Below are 18,666 nucleotides of genomic sequence, written 5' to 3'. Positions count from 1 at the left end.
ACAAGTGTATTTTTTGTCTCCTTTATTCTCCTATTTATATTTAGTCGAATATTGGGTCCAGTCAGGGATCTAAGGAAGAATTTGGATATGACCTCCCCCAATTAGCTTTTTACTAATTAAATTGAACCCACAATTTAATATAAGCTTATATTGGAATATTACGAGCAACCACTACAGAAGTAATATTGCACTGTCAATCCAATTTCGAAATTACAAGTATTCTGGGTTTCCATTTGTTTGTCATCAATTTCACGCGCTTAAGATAGAAACGTCCATTAATTAATCAATGTCTGCTATGGACTTAACTAATTAACATATTATTATTATCTCCAAGAGTGGATTTAGCAAGAAACGCTTATTTATTATTCATATAGTAATCAAACTCCAACTAGCTAGGTTCCGAATAATAAAACCTTGTTTCGAACTCCTCTTGTGGACGTTATCAAACGAGACTCACCTCGCGCACGATTCAATATAATAGCAATCCTAGCACCGCTAGATATTAATCACCACTACCCAATATACCAGGATTCATGGGTTGTGAAAAACCCGCACCTTTTGGTAAGTCAAAGTAGTGCATAATCAATACCGTATGCTCAATGCTAACGTACATTGATTAAGAAATTAATTATCAAGACCTCGTCTTTCATTAGATAGCATAAAGACTCGTCTTGCTGTTAGATCCAATTCAGTGCTATACCACACCAATGTCATCTTATTTCAGTAAGGCTTAGAAATATGCTGACTGACATTGCAACCTTTCACGATAGGTAGCCTAGGCCTATCTAAGTTGTGAAATTCTTATTTTTCTTTGTTCAGAACTGACCGTGTTACCTTAAAGTGGGCGATGCCCACAACCGATCTAGTAAAACAAAGATTTAGACTTTGTTACGTTGCTTATACATTAAAATATTCAATAAACATCCATTAAATGTAAAACATAACAACATTATGACAAAAATAATCTGTTTCATTTCTTTGGAAAATAACATATAGAGTTTTACAGTATTCAATCACTCGAAAGGTGATTTCTAGTATACAAACTCTAACACATAATATGTGAAACATAATAATTATAAATTGTCAATTCAAAATTGTGTTGACATACTCAAGGCATCGTGTTGATATGTTTAATCCAGTATATTGACAATTTGACCCAAAACTCTAAATCTGGTATTTCTTTTTATCATTTTAAATTTAAATAAATAATAAAATAAAATTACACATAGCAAATTATAAATCACTAGATCTTTAAAGATCACATGGTCTCTAATTAGCTGTAGTTACCAATTTAGCTAGAGTTAGCAACTGATCATAGTTCTACAATGTAATGAATGTTGCAAAAAGAACTGATAACTTCTTCTCTCAATTTTCTATAAAGTCGGAGAGGGAATGACACATCTGCGAGGAAGCAGCTCTCCGTCGACTTTAACGCCCAAAATTCAGTCCATCGAAATCGGGTTGATGGAAATCCGCTTCTTCCTCATAGGCAACGACGAAATATCCAACAATTAGAGTTAATTTCATTATGTAATTTAGATGCCATTTCTCGATGAATTACTTATACACATACATGCATTTAACTCATTTATTATGAATAAATTTCCGGTGAGATTATTGTAGGTTTTCTTCTTTTCTGCAAAAGCTAAGAACACAAATTAAATAGATAATCTCATAAACTCGTGAGAAAACTGGCTACAAAGAATGAGTTTGCAGAATGTATTGAATGGTCAATAAAACTTTCATCATACTATATTGTTTTCCAAAAACCTTTTTTCACTTTTTTTCCTCTAAAAACATTCACCTCCCCAATTGGCAAAAATAAAAAATAAAAACTTTTCCACTTCTTGGTAACCGTTTCTAAAGTTAATATATTGGCCACATGAAGGAAAGGTTTGTGGTAATCAATTCGCAAATTCAATATCACTTTTTTTGTTATGAGCTTTTTTGGATATTTTGTGTATATATTTTGGGGTTGTCTTGAGCTTCACATAACTATCCTCTAATGAAAGGGAATTAGGAGGGTTTATCTAGCAAGTTAATTTAATACCTCAATTTCCATCATTTATGTTAAAAATTTTAAAAACTTTTTTTTTTCATGCATTAAAATTACAATAACAATTAAGTAAGATATAATCTTATAATTCTAATGGAATTAAGTTGTTATTTTCAAAACTCTGAATTTTATATGTATAGATATAGAGGATTGGGTAGATATACCGAAAACGGTATATCGATCGTATCGTACCGAAAAATACCAAAATTCTCAGTATGATACAATACCGTATCGTAAGTTTTCGATACGATAACGATATGAATTTTCTTATACCGCGGTATACCGTTTTATATCGAATATACGATATATATCGATATTATCGGTATACCAAAATATATCGAAAATTAATGCATATTGAATAATCAATACATACCGTTTATACCGATTGTAATAGTAATAATAATATAATTTATTTTTTTAAGATTAAACATTTTAAAATCGTAAATAGATATTCATTTAATTTATTTATATATGTAAAAAATATTTTGTTCGGACTTGACTTGACTTTGGTATTTTTTGGTGTCTTGTTGTGTTGGATTTTGATTATGGAGATGTGAACAATGTTTATTTCATTGTGTTGAAATTATATTAAATTTGGTTTTATTTTTCAGTTTTGAAATTATATTTTTCGGTATACAAGTATTCGAAATGGTATAAAATTTCGGTATATCGTACGAAATTTGGATAACCGTTCAGAACGTTATACCGAAGTTCGGTATGATATATCGAAATTTCGATATGGTAACGGTATAGTTTTTTTCCATACCAAAAATTCGGTATACCGAAATTCGGTATATATCAAAACTTTCGATACGATAACGATTCTTTCATATCGATATTTTCGAGAGACAATAGCGATACAAAATTTTCAATATCGTATCGAACCAAATATAAATAAGGGATCAGAATAACCACATCAATTGCTTAAATTACTTATTAACTAACATATAAATAAAGTTTAAATACACTTGCCAAACAGAACATTGAATTTGAAAATCAAACAAGTTTATATTGATTATATTAAAATCACCCTTCAGTGGTTATTCATTGATACAAAAACAAGCTGAATATAGATAAAACTAGCTGATACAAGTTGAGGGCTAAGGAAGAGGAGAGTTGAGGCCTTCTTGAGAAGACAAAGAGTGGAGGTGGCTCTTGGACGAGGCTCTTCTCTTGAACGACGGCCTCTTCTTGAAACGATGCAATGCCCTCTTCGCGTAGATGGACTGGAAGTATTCGGCCGTTCTCTCCTTCTCCTTGAGCACGATGAAGAAGAGGACTCGATAGCATAGTATGAGGCTGTATAGAGCCACCAAATCCCACCACTTTGAACGATGTAGTGATACACCAAACATTTTTGTTATCACATCTTCCCCTGATATTTTTGGATCTCCTGGTATTAGAGGATCAAATACTAGTCCAATCATGTCATTCTTGTATGATCCCTGCATGTATCACAACTAATTAACTAACTTCCTTGATAAAATACTGTTACGAACTCACTATCTCATATTGGTTGTAAGAGACTAAGAGCAACTAGTGTGTTGTTTATAGGGGGTAAATGCATAACTCATAGACAACTCATAGACAGTGTTTCACCTTTGTTTCATATTAGTACAAAAAGTTTGAAGTTTACATAAATCATATTAAAAGTTTCATTCGTATTTTAAATTAGTACATTCTGTTATTTTTGTTATGATGTCGTTAAATCTTTATCTATGTGAAGTGCGAAATGTTTCATATTGTTTCATGTTGATACAAAAAGTTTTATCATTCATATTTGTACAAACATTTCATCATTGTTTTATGGTCTGTGTATCACATACGTAAAAAGTTAACGCCGTTTAAACACATATGATGGAATGAATTAAAATGAAACATGAATGGAACTTTTTGTATGATTTACGTAAACTTCAAACTTTTCGTATTAATATGAAACAAAGGTGAAACATTTTGTATGAGTTATCTAATTACCCCACTAAATGGACTCGCTATCCTAATAGATAGACTAGTATTTTGAGAGGAGTAACAAATACCTGAAGTGCCCATGCACCGTACCCAATATACGATATCGGATAGCGCCAAATTGGTTTGGGAAGGTCTGGCAAGCGCCGAAAGAAACCGGCTGTCATCATCATGATCCCCTAACAAATATACAGTCATTAAGAATACTTGGTTGATATTTGAATGAATGAGTGAGTGAGAAAGAAGTATTATATTACCAGAACTCCAGCCCCAGAAATGATCCCCATTAAGAAGTTGGGAACCAAAGAAGCTACAATCATCATCACACTCTCAACCATAGCAATGCTTCCAAAGATATTGAGGCAGAAGAAGACGTAGCGAGAGAATTCTGCATGAAACGCCATGTAAAACGTTATCGTCCCAGTGATAATCGACACTGCAACCAAGAAGGGGAAGGAAGCCAAGAAATTCGATAGTATAAACACCGCCACGCCATAATACCCGTTGATCCTCTCTCGAGTGAAGATCTGCAAATCAATCCATATTAACCATATAAGTGTTAGATACTCAGCGTTATCCACTCATTTATAGAGGAGTCAGCTAAATTAAATAAATGAAATTATTTAATTTTGTACGTACCTTCATCTCCTCGATGAAGGATGGGAAGCCTCCGATGGACATAAAAGTCATGAAGCCCGTGACGAAGCCCCCACAAGCCCCCCTTGCGAAGATTGCAGTATAACTCGTCCCCACATCGTAGAACAAAGTTCCAACGCAAACAGAGACAATGGTGTATATCACTATTCGCGACCAATAGTACCCAACATCTCTACACATATTCACGAACGATCTTCGTGTCAATGTCACGAGTTGCTTCCACCAGCTCGCATGGCTTCCCTTAATCGCTTCGATCTCCACTCCTTCCTGCAATTCCTTTTCCCGTTACATAATTTTAACATATAAACATATTTCATTAAAACAAACCCCATCTCCTCTTACAAAGTTTGACATCTCTCGAGCCTTCGATGTCGTCTTCCTAGCATACTCCGACTTCTTATATTTTTCAATTAGTACTGATTTGATATCAGCAGTTGCAAGATTCATCAGAGGATCTGATGGCATGTGTGTTTCCTGTCATTCACAAAACACCATATTTTACTAAATAGAAATGGTTACTATTTAGGTTAATGCAGTCTCCTAATAATAGCATTTTTTTTATTCATACACGGTGCCTTTGTGAACCTCTCAACGTGGCTGTGACGACGTCGAAATCCGAGTTGATGCAGCGGAGGAAGTGATCGGAGGGATTCCTCCGACTTGGACAGGGGAATCCTGCTTCAGCAAAAAACTGCAAAACCCAAACACAATTTTTCAAATTTTCAGATGTTTAATGATGTTCAATTTCTTAAAATAGTATATATAAAGAACCATATGTAATCAAATGTAAATTTTATATATTGTACAAACTCTAAATTATTATATAGATTGTTAGATTTCAAGATTTGATATCAACGGATACAATAGAAACTGTCAACACAATGTAAACATCAACTGATTAACATTGTAATGACATTTTCTGTCGACATTATTTGTTAAATCAAATCTTGAAATCCAATGGTCCACATTATAGTTGGTACTCCCTCTGTCAACGATTTAAAGTCTCATTTTGACTCGGTGCGAGTTTTAAGAAATGTAAAAAAATTGAAAAAAGAGTGGAATGCGGGTCCCACTTTATATATATTGGTTTTATATTAGAATGTGAGTAATGAGTTAGTCGAAAGTGGGATGTACTTAAAAAAATGAAAAAATAAATGTAGACCTTTTTTTTAGAATGGACCAAAATAGCAAATGTGAACATTATTTCATGGACTAAGATAGTAGTTAGTAGGAAAGATGGAGTTTGTAGATTAACATTTAGAACAGAACATTGCGTAAAGTAGGAAAGAAAATACTCCCCCGTCCCTAAAATTTTTTCCTTATTTCCATTTTCGTTCGTCCCTAAAAATTTATCACCTTTCACTTTTACCATTTTTGGTAGTGGAGCCCACATTCCACTAATTCATTCTCACTCACATTTTATTATAAAATTAATATATAAAAGTAGGATGCACATGCCAAAAGTAGGATGCACATGCCACTAACTTTTTCAACCCACTTTCTATTACATTTTTTAAAACACGTATCGGATCAAATGGTGACAAATTTTATAAGTGACACAGAGAGTAAAAAAAAGATAAATTAAATATTTTGATTTTTGACTTAGCTACAGTGAGGCAACAACAATCAGTACATACCTTGATGGCCATCTTGGCTTCACCGCAGTAAACGGTTTCACCACCAGAGAGCAGAAAGAGATCATCAAAGAGGGCAAACACTTCGCTGCTAGGCTGATGAATGGAGGAGATGACAGTTCTCCCGTCTCGGGCGAGATTCTTGATGGATTGAATGACGAAGAAAGAGGCGGCGCTGTCGAGGCCGGTGGTAGGCTCGTCCAGAAACAAGAGACGGGGGCGGACGAGGATCTCGAGGGCAATGCTGAGCCTCTTCTTCTCCCCGCCGCTGATGCCTCTCATTTGCCAGTTTCCGACCTGGCGGTCGGCGCATTCGAGCAGCCCGACTTCCATGATCGTTGCTTCTATGATGTCGTTGATGTCCTCCTTGGACATGGAGCTTGGAAGCCTTAGATTTGCAGAGTATGTTATGGTTTCCCTCACTGTTAGAGTCCCCATTAGCACGTCTTCTTGCGTCACGTACGCCTGTACGGGGCAGTTTGGTAGCGAAGATAAGTAAACTAAACATGATATGAACATATATTTTAGGTTATTGTTGTTCATAAAACTCTAAGATAGATGATTCGTTATGTCACCATTCACAAACACACACAATGCAATCTTCATTACTCCCTCCGTCCCTTAAATTTCATCACATTTTTCCATTTCCGTCCATCTCATAAAATTTGTCACATTTCACTTTTTACCATTTTGTTTATAGTGGACCATATATTTCACTGTTGGATGATTGATTGTAGCTTGCAATCCAGAGCTTAATCGAGCTCTGTGTTACCTGTTGTTGTGAACTAATATATAGACAAACATGAGCTGTCGGATGTGATTAGTTAGTTAGCTTAAATGACATCGTTTGGATTTGTTTTGGTTGTTAGATTTTGAGTGTTAGTTAAATGGAGGCAAAACCGGTTTTTCAAATCGTAACACACTTTTGTATCTTCGATCTCTCTCTCTTGAATAAAAGGTTTCCTTCCACTGAATCGTGCTCTTGAGATTAGTTCATCACAATACTTGTTCATCAATATCGATCATCACAATTGGCGCCGTCCGTGGGAATCGATCGTTGTTTCCCAAGATTCTGAGCTAAAGATCGTAGCAATTCTCTGAATCGCGAGCCTTGAAGATGGCAGCTCGACTTGAAGCTGAGAAATTCACCGGCACCAATGATTTCGGGTTATGGAGAATGAAAATACGAGCAATGTTGACACAGCAAGGGCTTGCATCGGCTTTGGAAACGAAGCAAAAAGATCCGAAGGAAAAAGATGAGAAGGCTTTGTTGAAACAAGCCGAGATCGAAGCCAAGGCTCACAGCACGATTGTATTGTGCCTCGCCGATAAAGTGTTGCGGGAGGTGGCAAAGGAGACAACAGCTACGTGCATTCTTACCAGGTTAGAGGATCTTTATCTCATGAAATCTTAGGCCAACCGGTTGTATATGAAGCGTAAGCTGTATTCCTATAAATTCTTGGAGAATAGAGGGGTGTTAGAACAGCTAGAAGAGTTTAATAAATCGATAGATGATCTAGAAAATATTGATGCAGTTATAGGAGATGAGGATAAGGCTATTCTGTTATTAAATGCTCTTCCTAGGTCTTTTGATCAATTGCGTGATGCATTGCTATATGGGAGAGATAAGGCGATCACCTATGTGGAGGTTCAAACTGCTGTAAGAGCTAAAGAACTCCACAAGGAAGGAATGGGAAACGAGGCTAGCTCATCTATTGCAGAGAGCCTGGATGTTAAGAAGCATAAGTTCAAGAGGCCATTCAAGGAAGAGTATGATGCTCCCAAGTACATTCAGCATTATCCTCCCAAGCACATCCAGAATAATGGGGTTGAGAAAAGATCTTGCCATTGGTGCAAGAAACCCGGACATCTAAAGAGGGATTATTATGCTTGGAAAAAGAAGCAAGCACAATCTGGGGAAAGGTTGGTGAATGCCACTGACAGCTTGAATGAAGCTTTCACATGAGTTCCAACTTGATGTGGTTTCATGATCTTGGTGAGAGCACTGGATCGGTGATTCTGGGCAACAATCAAGTTTGCCAAGTTGAAGGAGTTGGCTCTGTGAAGTTGAAGATGAATGATGGCTGTACAAGAACTCTCACTGATGTCAGATATATTCCTCAAGTGAAGAGGAATTTGATTTCCCTTGGACTCCTTGAAAGAAAGGGATGTGTGTTTGCATCTGCTGAGGGTAGATTGGTGGTTAGCAAAGGGGGAAATGAGGTGATGGAGGCTTAAAGAAGAGACAGCTTGTACTATCTACTGGCAGAAGTGCAGGTTCCCATGGCACAAGTGAATTCTGTGACATCAGATGTGAGATTGTGGCACATGCGGCTAGGCCATCCTGCTGAGGGCAGTATGAAAGAGCTTGTGAGAAAGGGAGTTGTGTCTGCACAGCTTGATAAGCAACCACTACAGTGTGAGGAGTGTGTGCTTGGAAAATCAAAGAAGGTATCCTTTCCAAAGGGGAAGCATTTATCTACTCAACCATTGGATTATGCCCATAGTGATCTATGGGGGCCTGCCCAAGTCAACTCCATAGGAGGTGGCAGATACTACATGACAATAATTGATGACTTCTCAAGGAAGATTTGGATCTACGTACTCAAAGAGAAGTCAGAGGCCTTTAAGAAATTCTCTGATTGGTGTTCTGAGGTTGAGCTTGAGAAGAGGGATGTGTTGAAGTGCCTCAGAACAGACAATGGTTTAGAGTATTTGTCATGGGAGTTTGATGATTATTGCAAGAGTAGGGGCATCAAACGGCATAGAACAGTTCCTATGAACCCTCAACAAAATAGTGTGGCTGAGAGGGCAAATAGGACTATTGTTGAGAGAGTAAGGTGTTTGCTTCTTTTTGCTGGATTGAAGAAGAAGTTCTGGGCTGAAGTTGCTTCTATAGCTGTGAAATTGTTAAATATGTGTCCAGCTTCAAGTATAGGTAATGATACCCCTGATTACAGATGGTATGAGACATTAGGTGATTACTCCAGGTTGAGAGTGTTTGGCTGCAAGGCCTATGCTCACATCAGACTTGGTAAATTGGAAGCCAGGGCACAGAGATGTATAATGCTTGGTTACCAAAGTGGATTGAAGGGATACCGGCTGTGGTGTATAGAGCCAGGGAATGCAAAGATTATAATCAGCAGAGATGTTGTATTCTGGGAATCTGAGATGCCATTCTTGACAAAGAAGGCAGAGACTGATCAGAGGAACTTGGCTACTGATTTTGAGGTGGAGCCAGTGGTAACATCATCTAAGATTGAAGATGAGAGTAAGAATCAAGGCTCTAATGACTCTGATCATCATCAAGACACTAGTCAAGACACTAATCAAGAATCACTTGAGAATTACCAGCTTGCAAGGGATAGAGTGAGGAGAAGAAATGTGAAGGTTCCTGCAAGGTTTTCTGACTGTGAAATGTTGTTTTATGCTCTCTGTGTTGCTGAGGAGGTGGAGTATAGTGAGCCAGCATCTTACAGAGAAGCAATCAACTCAAGTGAGTCAGATAAGTGGATGCATGCTATGGTGGAGGAGATAGAGTCTCTTCTAAAAAATGGGACTTGGATACTAGTTGAAAGGGTGGAAGGAAGAAAGGTTGTGAGTTGTAAGTGGATTTTCAACAAAAAGATTGAATCAGTAGCTCAAGGAGACCATATCAGATTCAAAGCCCGACTGGTTGCAAGAGGATTTACACGAGAACAAGGTGTGGATTTTAATGAGGTCTTCTCTCCAGTTGTTAAGCACACTTCTATCCGGATATTGCTTGTTGTAGTTGCACAGAAGGATTGGGAAATGGAGCAACTTGATGTTAAAACCGCTTTCTTGCATGGTGAGTTGGAAGAAACGATTTACATGTCTCAACCTGAGGGTTTAGTAAACCCTGGAGATGAAGGGAAGGTTTGTTTACTCAAAAGGAGCATTTATGGGTTGAAACAAGCAAGTAGACAGTGGCACAAGAGGTCTGATACTCACATGATCAGCTGTGGTTTTGAGAAATCATTGTATGATGAATGTGTGTATATCAAGAGGAAGAATAGTGTGCTTGTTGCTTATCTTCTACTGTATGTGGATGATATGTTATTAGCTGGAGCATGCAAGAAAGAGCTATAATCTGTGAAGGATGATCTAACAGCAGCTTTTGATATGAAGGATTTGGGCTCAGCCAAAAGAATATTGGGAATGAACATTGTGAGAGATAGACAGAAGAAACTGATTTGGCTGACTCAGTATGATTATGTATCAAGGCTTTTGAGAAAGTTCAAGATGGATAACCTCAAGGAGGCTGCAATCCAAGCCCCTTGGCCTAGCGGTAAAGGGTGCTGGATACCGCGTCCATCCCGGAGGTCTCGAGTTCGAACCTTGGGTGGCGTAATTTGTCTTTCCTCCTTGTTATAGGAGTTGATTTGTAATTTCCTCCTTCATATATATGATATAAATACATGAAGTTAATTTTTTTTAAAAAAAAAAAAAAACCTCAAGGAGGCTGCAACTCCTTTGGCTCAGCAATTTAAGCTGTCTGTGGAGCAGAGACCAAAGTCAGAGAATGAAGCTATTGAAATGCAGAAAATTCCATTTGCCAATATGGTTGGGAGCATAATGTATGCTATGATCTCAACAAGACCGGATATAGCTCATTCCATCAGTGTGATTAGCAGATACATGGCCAACCATGGAAGAGAGCATTGGAGGGCACTGAAGTGGGTGATGAGGTATCTGAAAGGGGCTGGAGATTGTGGTATTGTGTTCAGAGGTGATGATGAGTATAAGGGTGATGTGATAGTGGGTTTTTGTGATTCTGATTTTGCTAGGAACATTGATAACAGGAGATCACAAACCAGCTATGTGTTCACAATGTTTGGAGCAGCAATAAGTTGGAGATCGAGTCTTCAGAGTGTAGTTGCACTATCAACTACAGAGGCCGAGTTTATGGCCTTGACTGCAGCAGTGAAGGAGAGCTATTGGTTGAAGGGAATAGCTGCCGATTTCGGTTTCAAACAGGAAGCAATTTCAATAGGCTGTGACAATAATATTGCATTGTGTTTGGCGAAGCACAAGGTTTATCATGAAAGAAGCAAACACATTGATGTTCGTCTACACTTCATTAGAGAGGGCATAGAAATGGGTGAAGTGAAGGTTTTTAAAGTACATACGGATGACAATCCAGCTGATATGTTAACTAAGGCGTTGCACAAAGATAAGTTTGAGAAGTGCAAGACTTTGGTGAGTGTCTGCAAGTTGAAGGCAGATTGAGCTTCATTCAATCAAGGTGGAGATTGTTGGATTATTGATTGTAGCTTGCAATCCAGAGCTTAATCGAGCTTTGTGTTACCTGTTGTTGTGAACTAATGCATAGACAAACATGAGCCGTCGGATGTGATTAGTTAGTTAGCTTAAATGACATCCGTTGAATTTGTTTTGGTGGGTAGATTTTGAGTGTTAGTTAAATGGAGGCAAAACCGGTTTTTCAAATCGTAACACACTTTTGTATCTTCGATCTCTCTCTCTTGAATAAAAGGTTTCCTTCCATTGAATCGTGTTCTTGAGATTAGTTCATCACAATACTTGTTCATCAATATCGATCATCACATTCACTAACTCATTTCAACTCATATTTTATTATAAAACTAATACATAAATATAGGACCTACTTTTCACTAACTTTTTCAACTCAATTTCCATTACATTTCCTAAAAATTCATGCCCGGTCAAAGTGTGACAAATTTTAAGGAACGGAGGGAGTACATTATTATATTCACTTGCTAAATCAGAATAGCTCTTTTCCTATTAGATATTCATGTTTAATAATTAGTACTCCCTCCGTCCTATTATAAATAATAAATGAGGCTTATTCATTTTTGGGTCGTTCCACTGTAAAATTACACATTTAACTTACATTTTTATGGCAAAAAAGAAATCATTTATCTCTCTTTTTACTTTATCATCTCTCCTAATTTTTCTCGCTATAAATTTCACACTCATACTATATTCTCTCCTTATTTAATTACTATTTAAAAACTTTGTGTCCAAAAAAATTATGACAGCTGAGCTAATGGGACTGAGAGAATGAAAATACAAGGAAACTTACAACGACGCCGTATCCGTGCCGCCGCTTCTTGCCGTTGAGCAGTATATCTCCCATCATCACAACATTCCTCGATAATCTACCTGTGGCCAAATGAAGGTAAGAGCATTAGCAATGGGGCGCCCTAAGGCGTGCCCTATGGCGCGTCACGTCAGCAGTTTTATCCTCCTACCTCCCCACCTGCAGTGGGGCGCCCTAAGGCGCGCCCTAAGGTGCGCCCTATGGCGCGCCACATCATCATTTTATTGTTTTGTTTAATTAATTTAACTGTTTTCAAATAACAAGTAACGAGTAAATAAAAAACGATCTAAATAACAAACGGCGAAGTTTTAATAAAAAAAAGTTACATAATTGAACTAATAAAAAAAACTAAGTAGGACCAATTCCCAACTTCCGACGCAGCTCATCGAGTAACGCCCGGAGATATTCGGCTTCGTCGGGGTCGGTACACTTCTTGAGGGCCCTGTGCGTCTGCAACATCGACCTTGCCATCGACGTTGTTGCTAACGACTCAAACGCGGTGGCCGTCTGGGTCGGGAGCTCTACCGGGACCGGAGCTTGGGTTGCAGCGGTCGATGATGAGGTCGCGGTCGCCTTCCCCTTGGCCTTCGCAGCCTTGACGCCGGGAGGACGCCGGAAGGACACCGGTGTGCCGGAACTCCCTTCATCCACGTACGTCCGGTTGAGGTCAACCGGGTGGTTGCCGCTGCCGCTGCTCGTGTAATCACCACCTTCAGTGGTCTTCGTCCTCTTCGGCGCACCAGTGTGCAGAATTCCACCTTGGAACTTCTGCTTGTCCCTCAAGAGCGCCCAGATGGCCTCGTGCTTGAAGTCGCCGTACATCGACCGGTACGACAACAGCGCTTTACCGCGCACGTCGCTCGCGCTCTCGCCGCTCCCCTGTGACCGTGTGAACTTCTCGAACTCCGCCGCGTACAAGTTCACCTGCTTCTTGACTTGATCCCAGTGCTTGCGGAGTTGCTCACGCTTGCGCTTGTATGCGGTCGGCGGCTTCACCGAATTGTAGAGGTCCGCGATGCGTTCCCAGTATGCGATCTGTCGCTGGTTGTTCGCGAATATCGGATCTTCCGATATATCTACCCAACACCGGGCCAAGGTGAGAGTTTCGTCGTCGTTGTAGTTCATACGGCCGGGGGCGTACTCATCGCAATCACCGGGAGGCGGCAACTTCTGCGCCCGCTGCCGGTTCCGCTTCTTTCTGGCTGGGGCGGAAGCGGTCGCGGCGGGGTCGGGATCGGCCGCTGCGGTTGGGCGGTGCGGAGACGGCTCCATGTCAGACAACCCATACGATTCCGTACTGAAATCGGGATCGTAATGGGCGTTGGTGTCGAACGAACGATAATCACCGGGTTCTGTACCCGGCCAATGCGCCCCTGCGCTAAACGTAGGACTATTGGGGCTTGAATCCATTTCGTAGTAATTATGTAATTGTAAGTTTCGAAAATGAAATCGAGTGAAATGAAATGTTACAAATGAACGGTATTTATAAAAAAACGAAACCGCGTGCCATCGTCCGCGGTTGATCGTCCGCGACCTCCACAATGGGGCGGACGATAGCCATCATCCGCGCTATCCTCCGCGACCGAAGTATAGGGCGCGACTATCGTCCGCGCCCTATGGCGCGCACCCGCAATGGGTGCGGACGATGGATGGCGCGGACGATGCGCGCCATCGGGCGTGCCATCGTCCGCCCATTGCGGATGCCCTAATATAGACTTTGTAGACGTTTAATGTTCCCAAACTAGTTACACTTTTTTTTTGTCATTGCACATAATTTTCTAATCTATTATTCCTATTTTTTTCTTTTTATATTTGTGTAACATATGAGCGTTAATCTTTTTATATAAAAGGTCATATCATCAACATATTTCATAAACAAGTGCAATACATTCATAAGATATTTTTTATAAAAATTGTATTTTTTACACCAACATTTTCTTCCTTTCTCTATCAAATCTTTTGCAACCTTGTTTCTTCATTTCTTTCTCTAATTCCAGCCTCTGTGGTAATCCAACAATGGGTCTTCACTTGTCTTTATTTTGTAAGGGCTAATAATGATTTCGAATAAATGTGACAAAATTAACTATAGAAAAAAAAAGAGAAAAAACCATGTGTGATAGTCCATTCATTGCCTATGGTTGTGTTAAATTCAAGTATTGTACACTATTTTGTACTCCCCTTCCAAGATAGTTGAATTGTATCCATGTAGGTTTATTTTTTTCATTACCCTTTCTTTTAAAATTAGTGCTGAGTTTTTATTTGTTTCGATCTTAGCTAAGATTTAAGGATCTTTTGTTTTTCAATTAGGATCTACTGTCCCACTATTTTGATAGTTTATTAATTTACCAAGTATTGTTTTAAAAGTTCAAAATCATTCGTTAAGCCATTTTACATTTTGAAAATTAAATTTGAAAACCCTTAAATGCTTTCCAATTTGGTCGACGAAAATTAAATATAAAAAACAGTGGTAACGTAAGACTATGAATTGAGTCATATACAAGAGGACAGTTGGCTTATCCTCATTTACTAAGGCTATCCACTTTAACTACTCTTCCTACCCTATTAATTTCATTCTCAATGTGTATGTTTTTTTTGTTTAATCACGGTGTACCGAATTCGCCTTTTTGCAGAATCCGACTAATCCGGCGGAGTTCGACTAATCCTGCTTGACCGGGCTTGCGGATTAAGGCCGAAAGTCTCCCCGCGGGTGGCGGGGTTTGAACCCGTGACCTTAAGATCATCACAGCTCCGCACTGCCAATTGCGCTGCAACCCGTTGGTCATGTGTATGCTTTTATTTATGAATCCTACATCGGTCAATATTTCATTAATTAATAGAAGCTTATATTATATCCCTTTTATTTTGGATTAGAAAAGATTATGTTTTGTTTAACTATGAAGATGGAAAGGAATATTCCAAATTGTGGGGTTAAAGAAAATCTGTTTTTTACATAGTTCTATCTAGTGACACAAAATAAATCTCGAATGTTTGATTAAAAGAACAATGATTATTTTATATACATTACAAAACTTAATTCTAGTATACTTAATCTCACTATACTAACCATATAGTATAACAATACAAATATTTTAGTACATCTGATTGAATATAATAATAATAATATTTTATCCGAAGCAGATCTAGCTGCTTGACTTTGTTTTGACAAACACACAACTCACCTTAATTGTACAGAAAAAAGTTGGTTCGAGCCATTTATGATTGTTAAATTGAGCATTTATTAAACCTACTAAAAGAGAAACCAAATCATGTTGAAAGGAGCACCAATAACTAACCACAAAAAATAACACAAACTCCTTAAAAACGAATTCATAAAATATCTATTTTAAACTTTTCGAACAACACAAATTTTAATTTGGAAGGCAAGATAAAAAATGATTAAAATATTATTAGTAAAAAAACCATCTTATTAAAACGAAAATTGTTTCAAAGTATAAAAATATTCTAATTTAAAAAACATATCAAAATGAAAATAGTTTTTATTTTTAAAGGATGGATGTGATATTTTTTATATTTATGAAGATAAAAAGATACTCTCCCCGTCAGCGAATAGGAGTCATATTTTTCTATTTTAGTCCGTCCGTGAATGGGAGTTCCGGTTCACTTTTACCATAAATGGTAATAGGGTCCTATTTTCCACTAACTCATTCCACTCACATTTCATTTAAAACTAATATATACAAGTGTGACTTATATTCCACTAACTTTTTTCTACTCACTTTTTTTAATATTTCTTAAAACTCGTGTCGCCATGGAGTGAGACTCCTAATGGCGGACGAAGGGAGTAGTTATCAAATAAGAACCCCATTGTAATGAGAACTGAAAACTATATTATAGTTCAATGATTTATTAATATCAGTTGTTGGCATTTAAATCACAAAATCCTATTGATATTTGATACTATAAATCAAGCATTTAATATTAAATCAGAAATTTATATATTTTATGATGCCGACCAATATTAATAAATTAGCAAATTAATATGGTTAACCGTACTCATATTAGAGACTGTATTAGGTGATTTGGATCATATATATGTTTCACTATCAATCCTTTTAATTCTTATAGCTAACTTATATCAATAGCAAATATGAATATTGAACACACCATTAATATCAAAATTAGAAGATGAAGAAGTCACATTGAGAAGACCATTAATTGGAGTATATATACCATAGCAAAACCTCATTTCTAATCAAGACGAGAGATGGTTTAACTTTTATATATATATATATATGGTAGTGTTAAACTCCTTTTCTCCCCTTAGATTTAAGTTCCTTCTTAATCTGGACCGTTAGATCTCATTCATCAACGGTCCAGATGATATGCATTATTACACTATAATGGTGCATTATTAGTCGGTGTGCATTATTCAGCTGAAAATCTGTATTATTACACTATAACGGTACATTATTAGTCGGTGTGCATTATTTAACTGAAAATCTGCATTATTAAATGACACGTGGCATCAATCTAACCGTCGGATGACAAAATCGTGAGGCTGAGATCAAGAAGGAAATAGGAGAAAATATGAAAAAATGATTTGAATACAATCCTATATATATATATATATATGGTTTTAAAATATGTTAGCATTCAAGATAAAGATGTAGGGAGAAGAAATAAGATACTTACCTGCTAATGAGTCAAGAAGGGTGGATTTCCCTGATCCGGATGGCCCCATAATGGCCATGGTCCGACCCGGTTCGGCGTAGCCATTTAGCCCATTAAGCAACTTCTTCACCGGCCCTTGCCCAAAATTCGGCAACATCACCGTCAAATCCCGCCATACCAAACACGCCTCATTGCCTCCCCGTCTCCGCCCCATTTCCACATCGCTTCCACCAGATCCACCTCTAGAAGCGGCCGCGCCACCTCCCGCCACCTCAATTTCCATCGTCGGAATATTTTTTATGAAGTATATATAAATATATAGGGAGATGATCTAAATAAGTACTTCTTGGATTTTCACTAAACAAGAAGTTTTTCTATTTTTCCATTCCTTTCCTTTTTGTTGGAATTTTCTTTTTCTCTTGAAATGGAAGTTTTTGCTTCATGTTGTGAGTTAGGCAATCATTGGATTTAGATATAGGAGTTGCATGGCTAAGAAAAATAAAATTACTAAAAAAATTGAATGCAGGTGGGGCCCAATCAATGACAATGGAATTGCACCTCTCAATTTCTTCCACTTACCCAGTGGGGCAGATTAAATACAGCTGCACCTATTTATGATTTTGCGCAGCAATCGATAAATGGTTGGCAATAACTATTAATCACTTCAGCTTCCAACTGAAAAAAAGTAAAAGAAACAAGTTTTGTGTGAATTTTTGTGAAGTGTGGTGGTGAAAATTTAAATCAATCATCCTTTTTTACCATATCCGTGTCCAAGAAATTTAAAAATCGATATATTTTTGTGATACAAGTTACGGAAATGAAAATTAGTAAATTCATAATTATTTTAAATAAAGGACTATAGGAATGATGAATAGTTGAATGTGCATACAAATTGATGAATATAGACTAATAGGCTGATCTAGAAGTTTTAACTGCCCATTATGGGTGAAATACAACATGTCTCACTTGCCAATAATGGGCACACTATTATCTTCCACCATCAATAATTTTTTTTATAATTTCATCTGGTAATTCTTTTTTATTTATGGTTAATGCAATTTTTTTACTAAGTACTGCAAATTTGACATCTTATACTATCCAAACCAAAGATTTTTAAGGTTTGTTATAACTAAATAAATTGAATTAATTAAAAATAGATAAAGATTGCATGTGGGAAACAAGGTTTAATCAATCGAACATGAGAATGACACTGATTTCATGTACTCTTCAGTAATTGAATTATAAAATTGACATTCGATTATAAAAGTTAAACTAGAAAAATCAAAATATAAATCATAAAAGGTTCAATTGTCGTCGAGCCTAGGCCAAACAAGTGTTTTATTCCAATGCCTAATGACTTAATCTAGTCTAGCACAATGGTAAGGTGAGTTGTCAAACCCTCGAGAATTAGGCCTTTAATATTAGTTTAGCACTTTTAGTTTCCAGGGTTTGTTTGGTGAGTAAGAAAGTCAGGTTGCTTAAGTCCTAAAATTTGAGAATTATAATTAAACTAGACTAAAATGTAAACATAAAGCAATAAATGCTTAACAAACTAACATGCATCCACATTTAGTTTCTATCTATGATAGTCTAAAACTCTATCTTTCTCATAGATATAA

At 37.4% G+C, this 18,666-nt stretch overlaps 1 protein-coding gene across 5 annotated transcripts; it reads right to left on the bottom strand.

The window, feature by feature from the left end:
* Positions 1-3,044: 3,044 nt before the first annotated feature.
* On the bottom strand, positions 3,045-17,479 carry LOC121790538 (ABC transporter G family member 15-like). 5 transcript variants are annotated; one of them, XM_042188736.1, is made up of 10 exons: positions 17,069-17,479; positions 15,027-15,221; positions 12,398-12,477; positions 6,316-6,777; positions 5,247-5,369; positions 5,021-5,152; positions 4,661-4,954; positions 4,279-4,548; positions 4,093-4,200; positions 3,045-3,501 (listed from the first exon to the last, which is right to left on the bottom strand). In XM_042188736.1, exons 1-10 carry the CDS (start codon positions 17,328-17,330, stop codon positions 3,157-3,159), a joined length of 2,271 nt encoding a protein of 756 aa, XP_042044670.1. In that variant the 5' UTR covers positions 17,331-17,479; the 3' UTR covers positions 3,045-3,156. The 5 variants fall into 5 exon arrangements, with proteins under 5 accessions (XP_042044670.1, XP_042044675.1, XP_042044680.1 ...); XM_042188741.1 differs by having other exon boundaries at positions 4,661-4,945; XM_042188746.1 differs by having other exon boundaries at positions 4,661-4,933.
* Positions 17,480-18,666: the final 1,187 nt, after the last annotated feature.

Source organism: Salvia splendens, chromosome 2, assembly GCF_004379255.2.
Source record: "Salvia splendens isolate huo1 chromosome 2, SspV2, whole genome shotgun sequence".
In the NCBI taxonomy this organism is placed as follows: domain Eukaryota; kingdom Viridiplantae; phylum Streptophyta; class Magnoliopsida; order Lamiales; family Lamiaceae; genus Salvia; species Salvia splendens.
Note: the sequence above shows the minus strand (reverse complement) of the source record. Positions and strands in the feature narration are given on the sequence as shown.

Bases quoted from the DNA above. Each gene is read 5' to 3' on its own strand.
- LOC121790538 (XM_042188736.1), bottom strand. From the start codon at position 17,330: ATGGAAATTGAGGTGGCGGGAGGTGGCGCGGCCGCTTCTAGAGGTGGA. The intron at 5,153-5,246 runs GTATGAATAAAA...TGTGAATGACAG, and splicing joins GAGGTTCACAAAGGCACCGT to GAAACACACATGCCATCAGA. The intron at 3,502-4,092 runs GTATTTGTTACT...TGATACATGCAG, and splicing joins ACGGTGCATGGGCACTTCAG to GGATCATACAAGAATGACAT.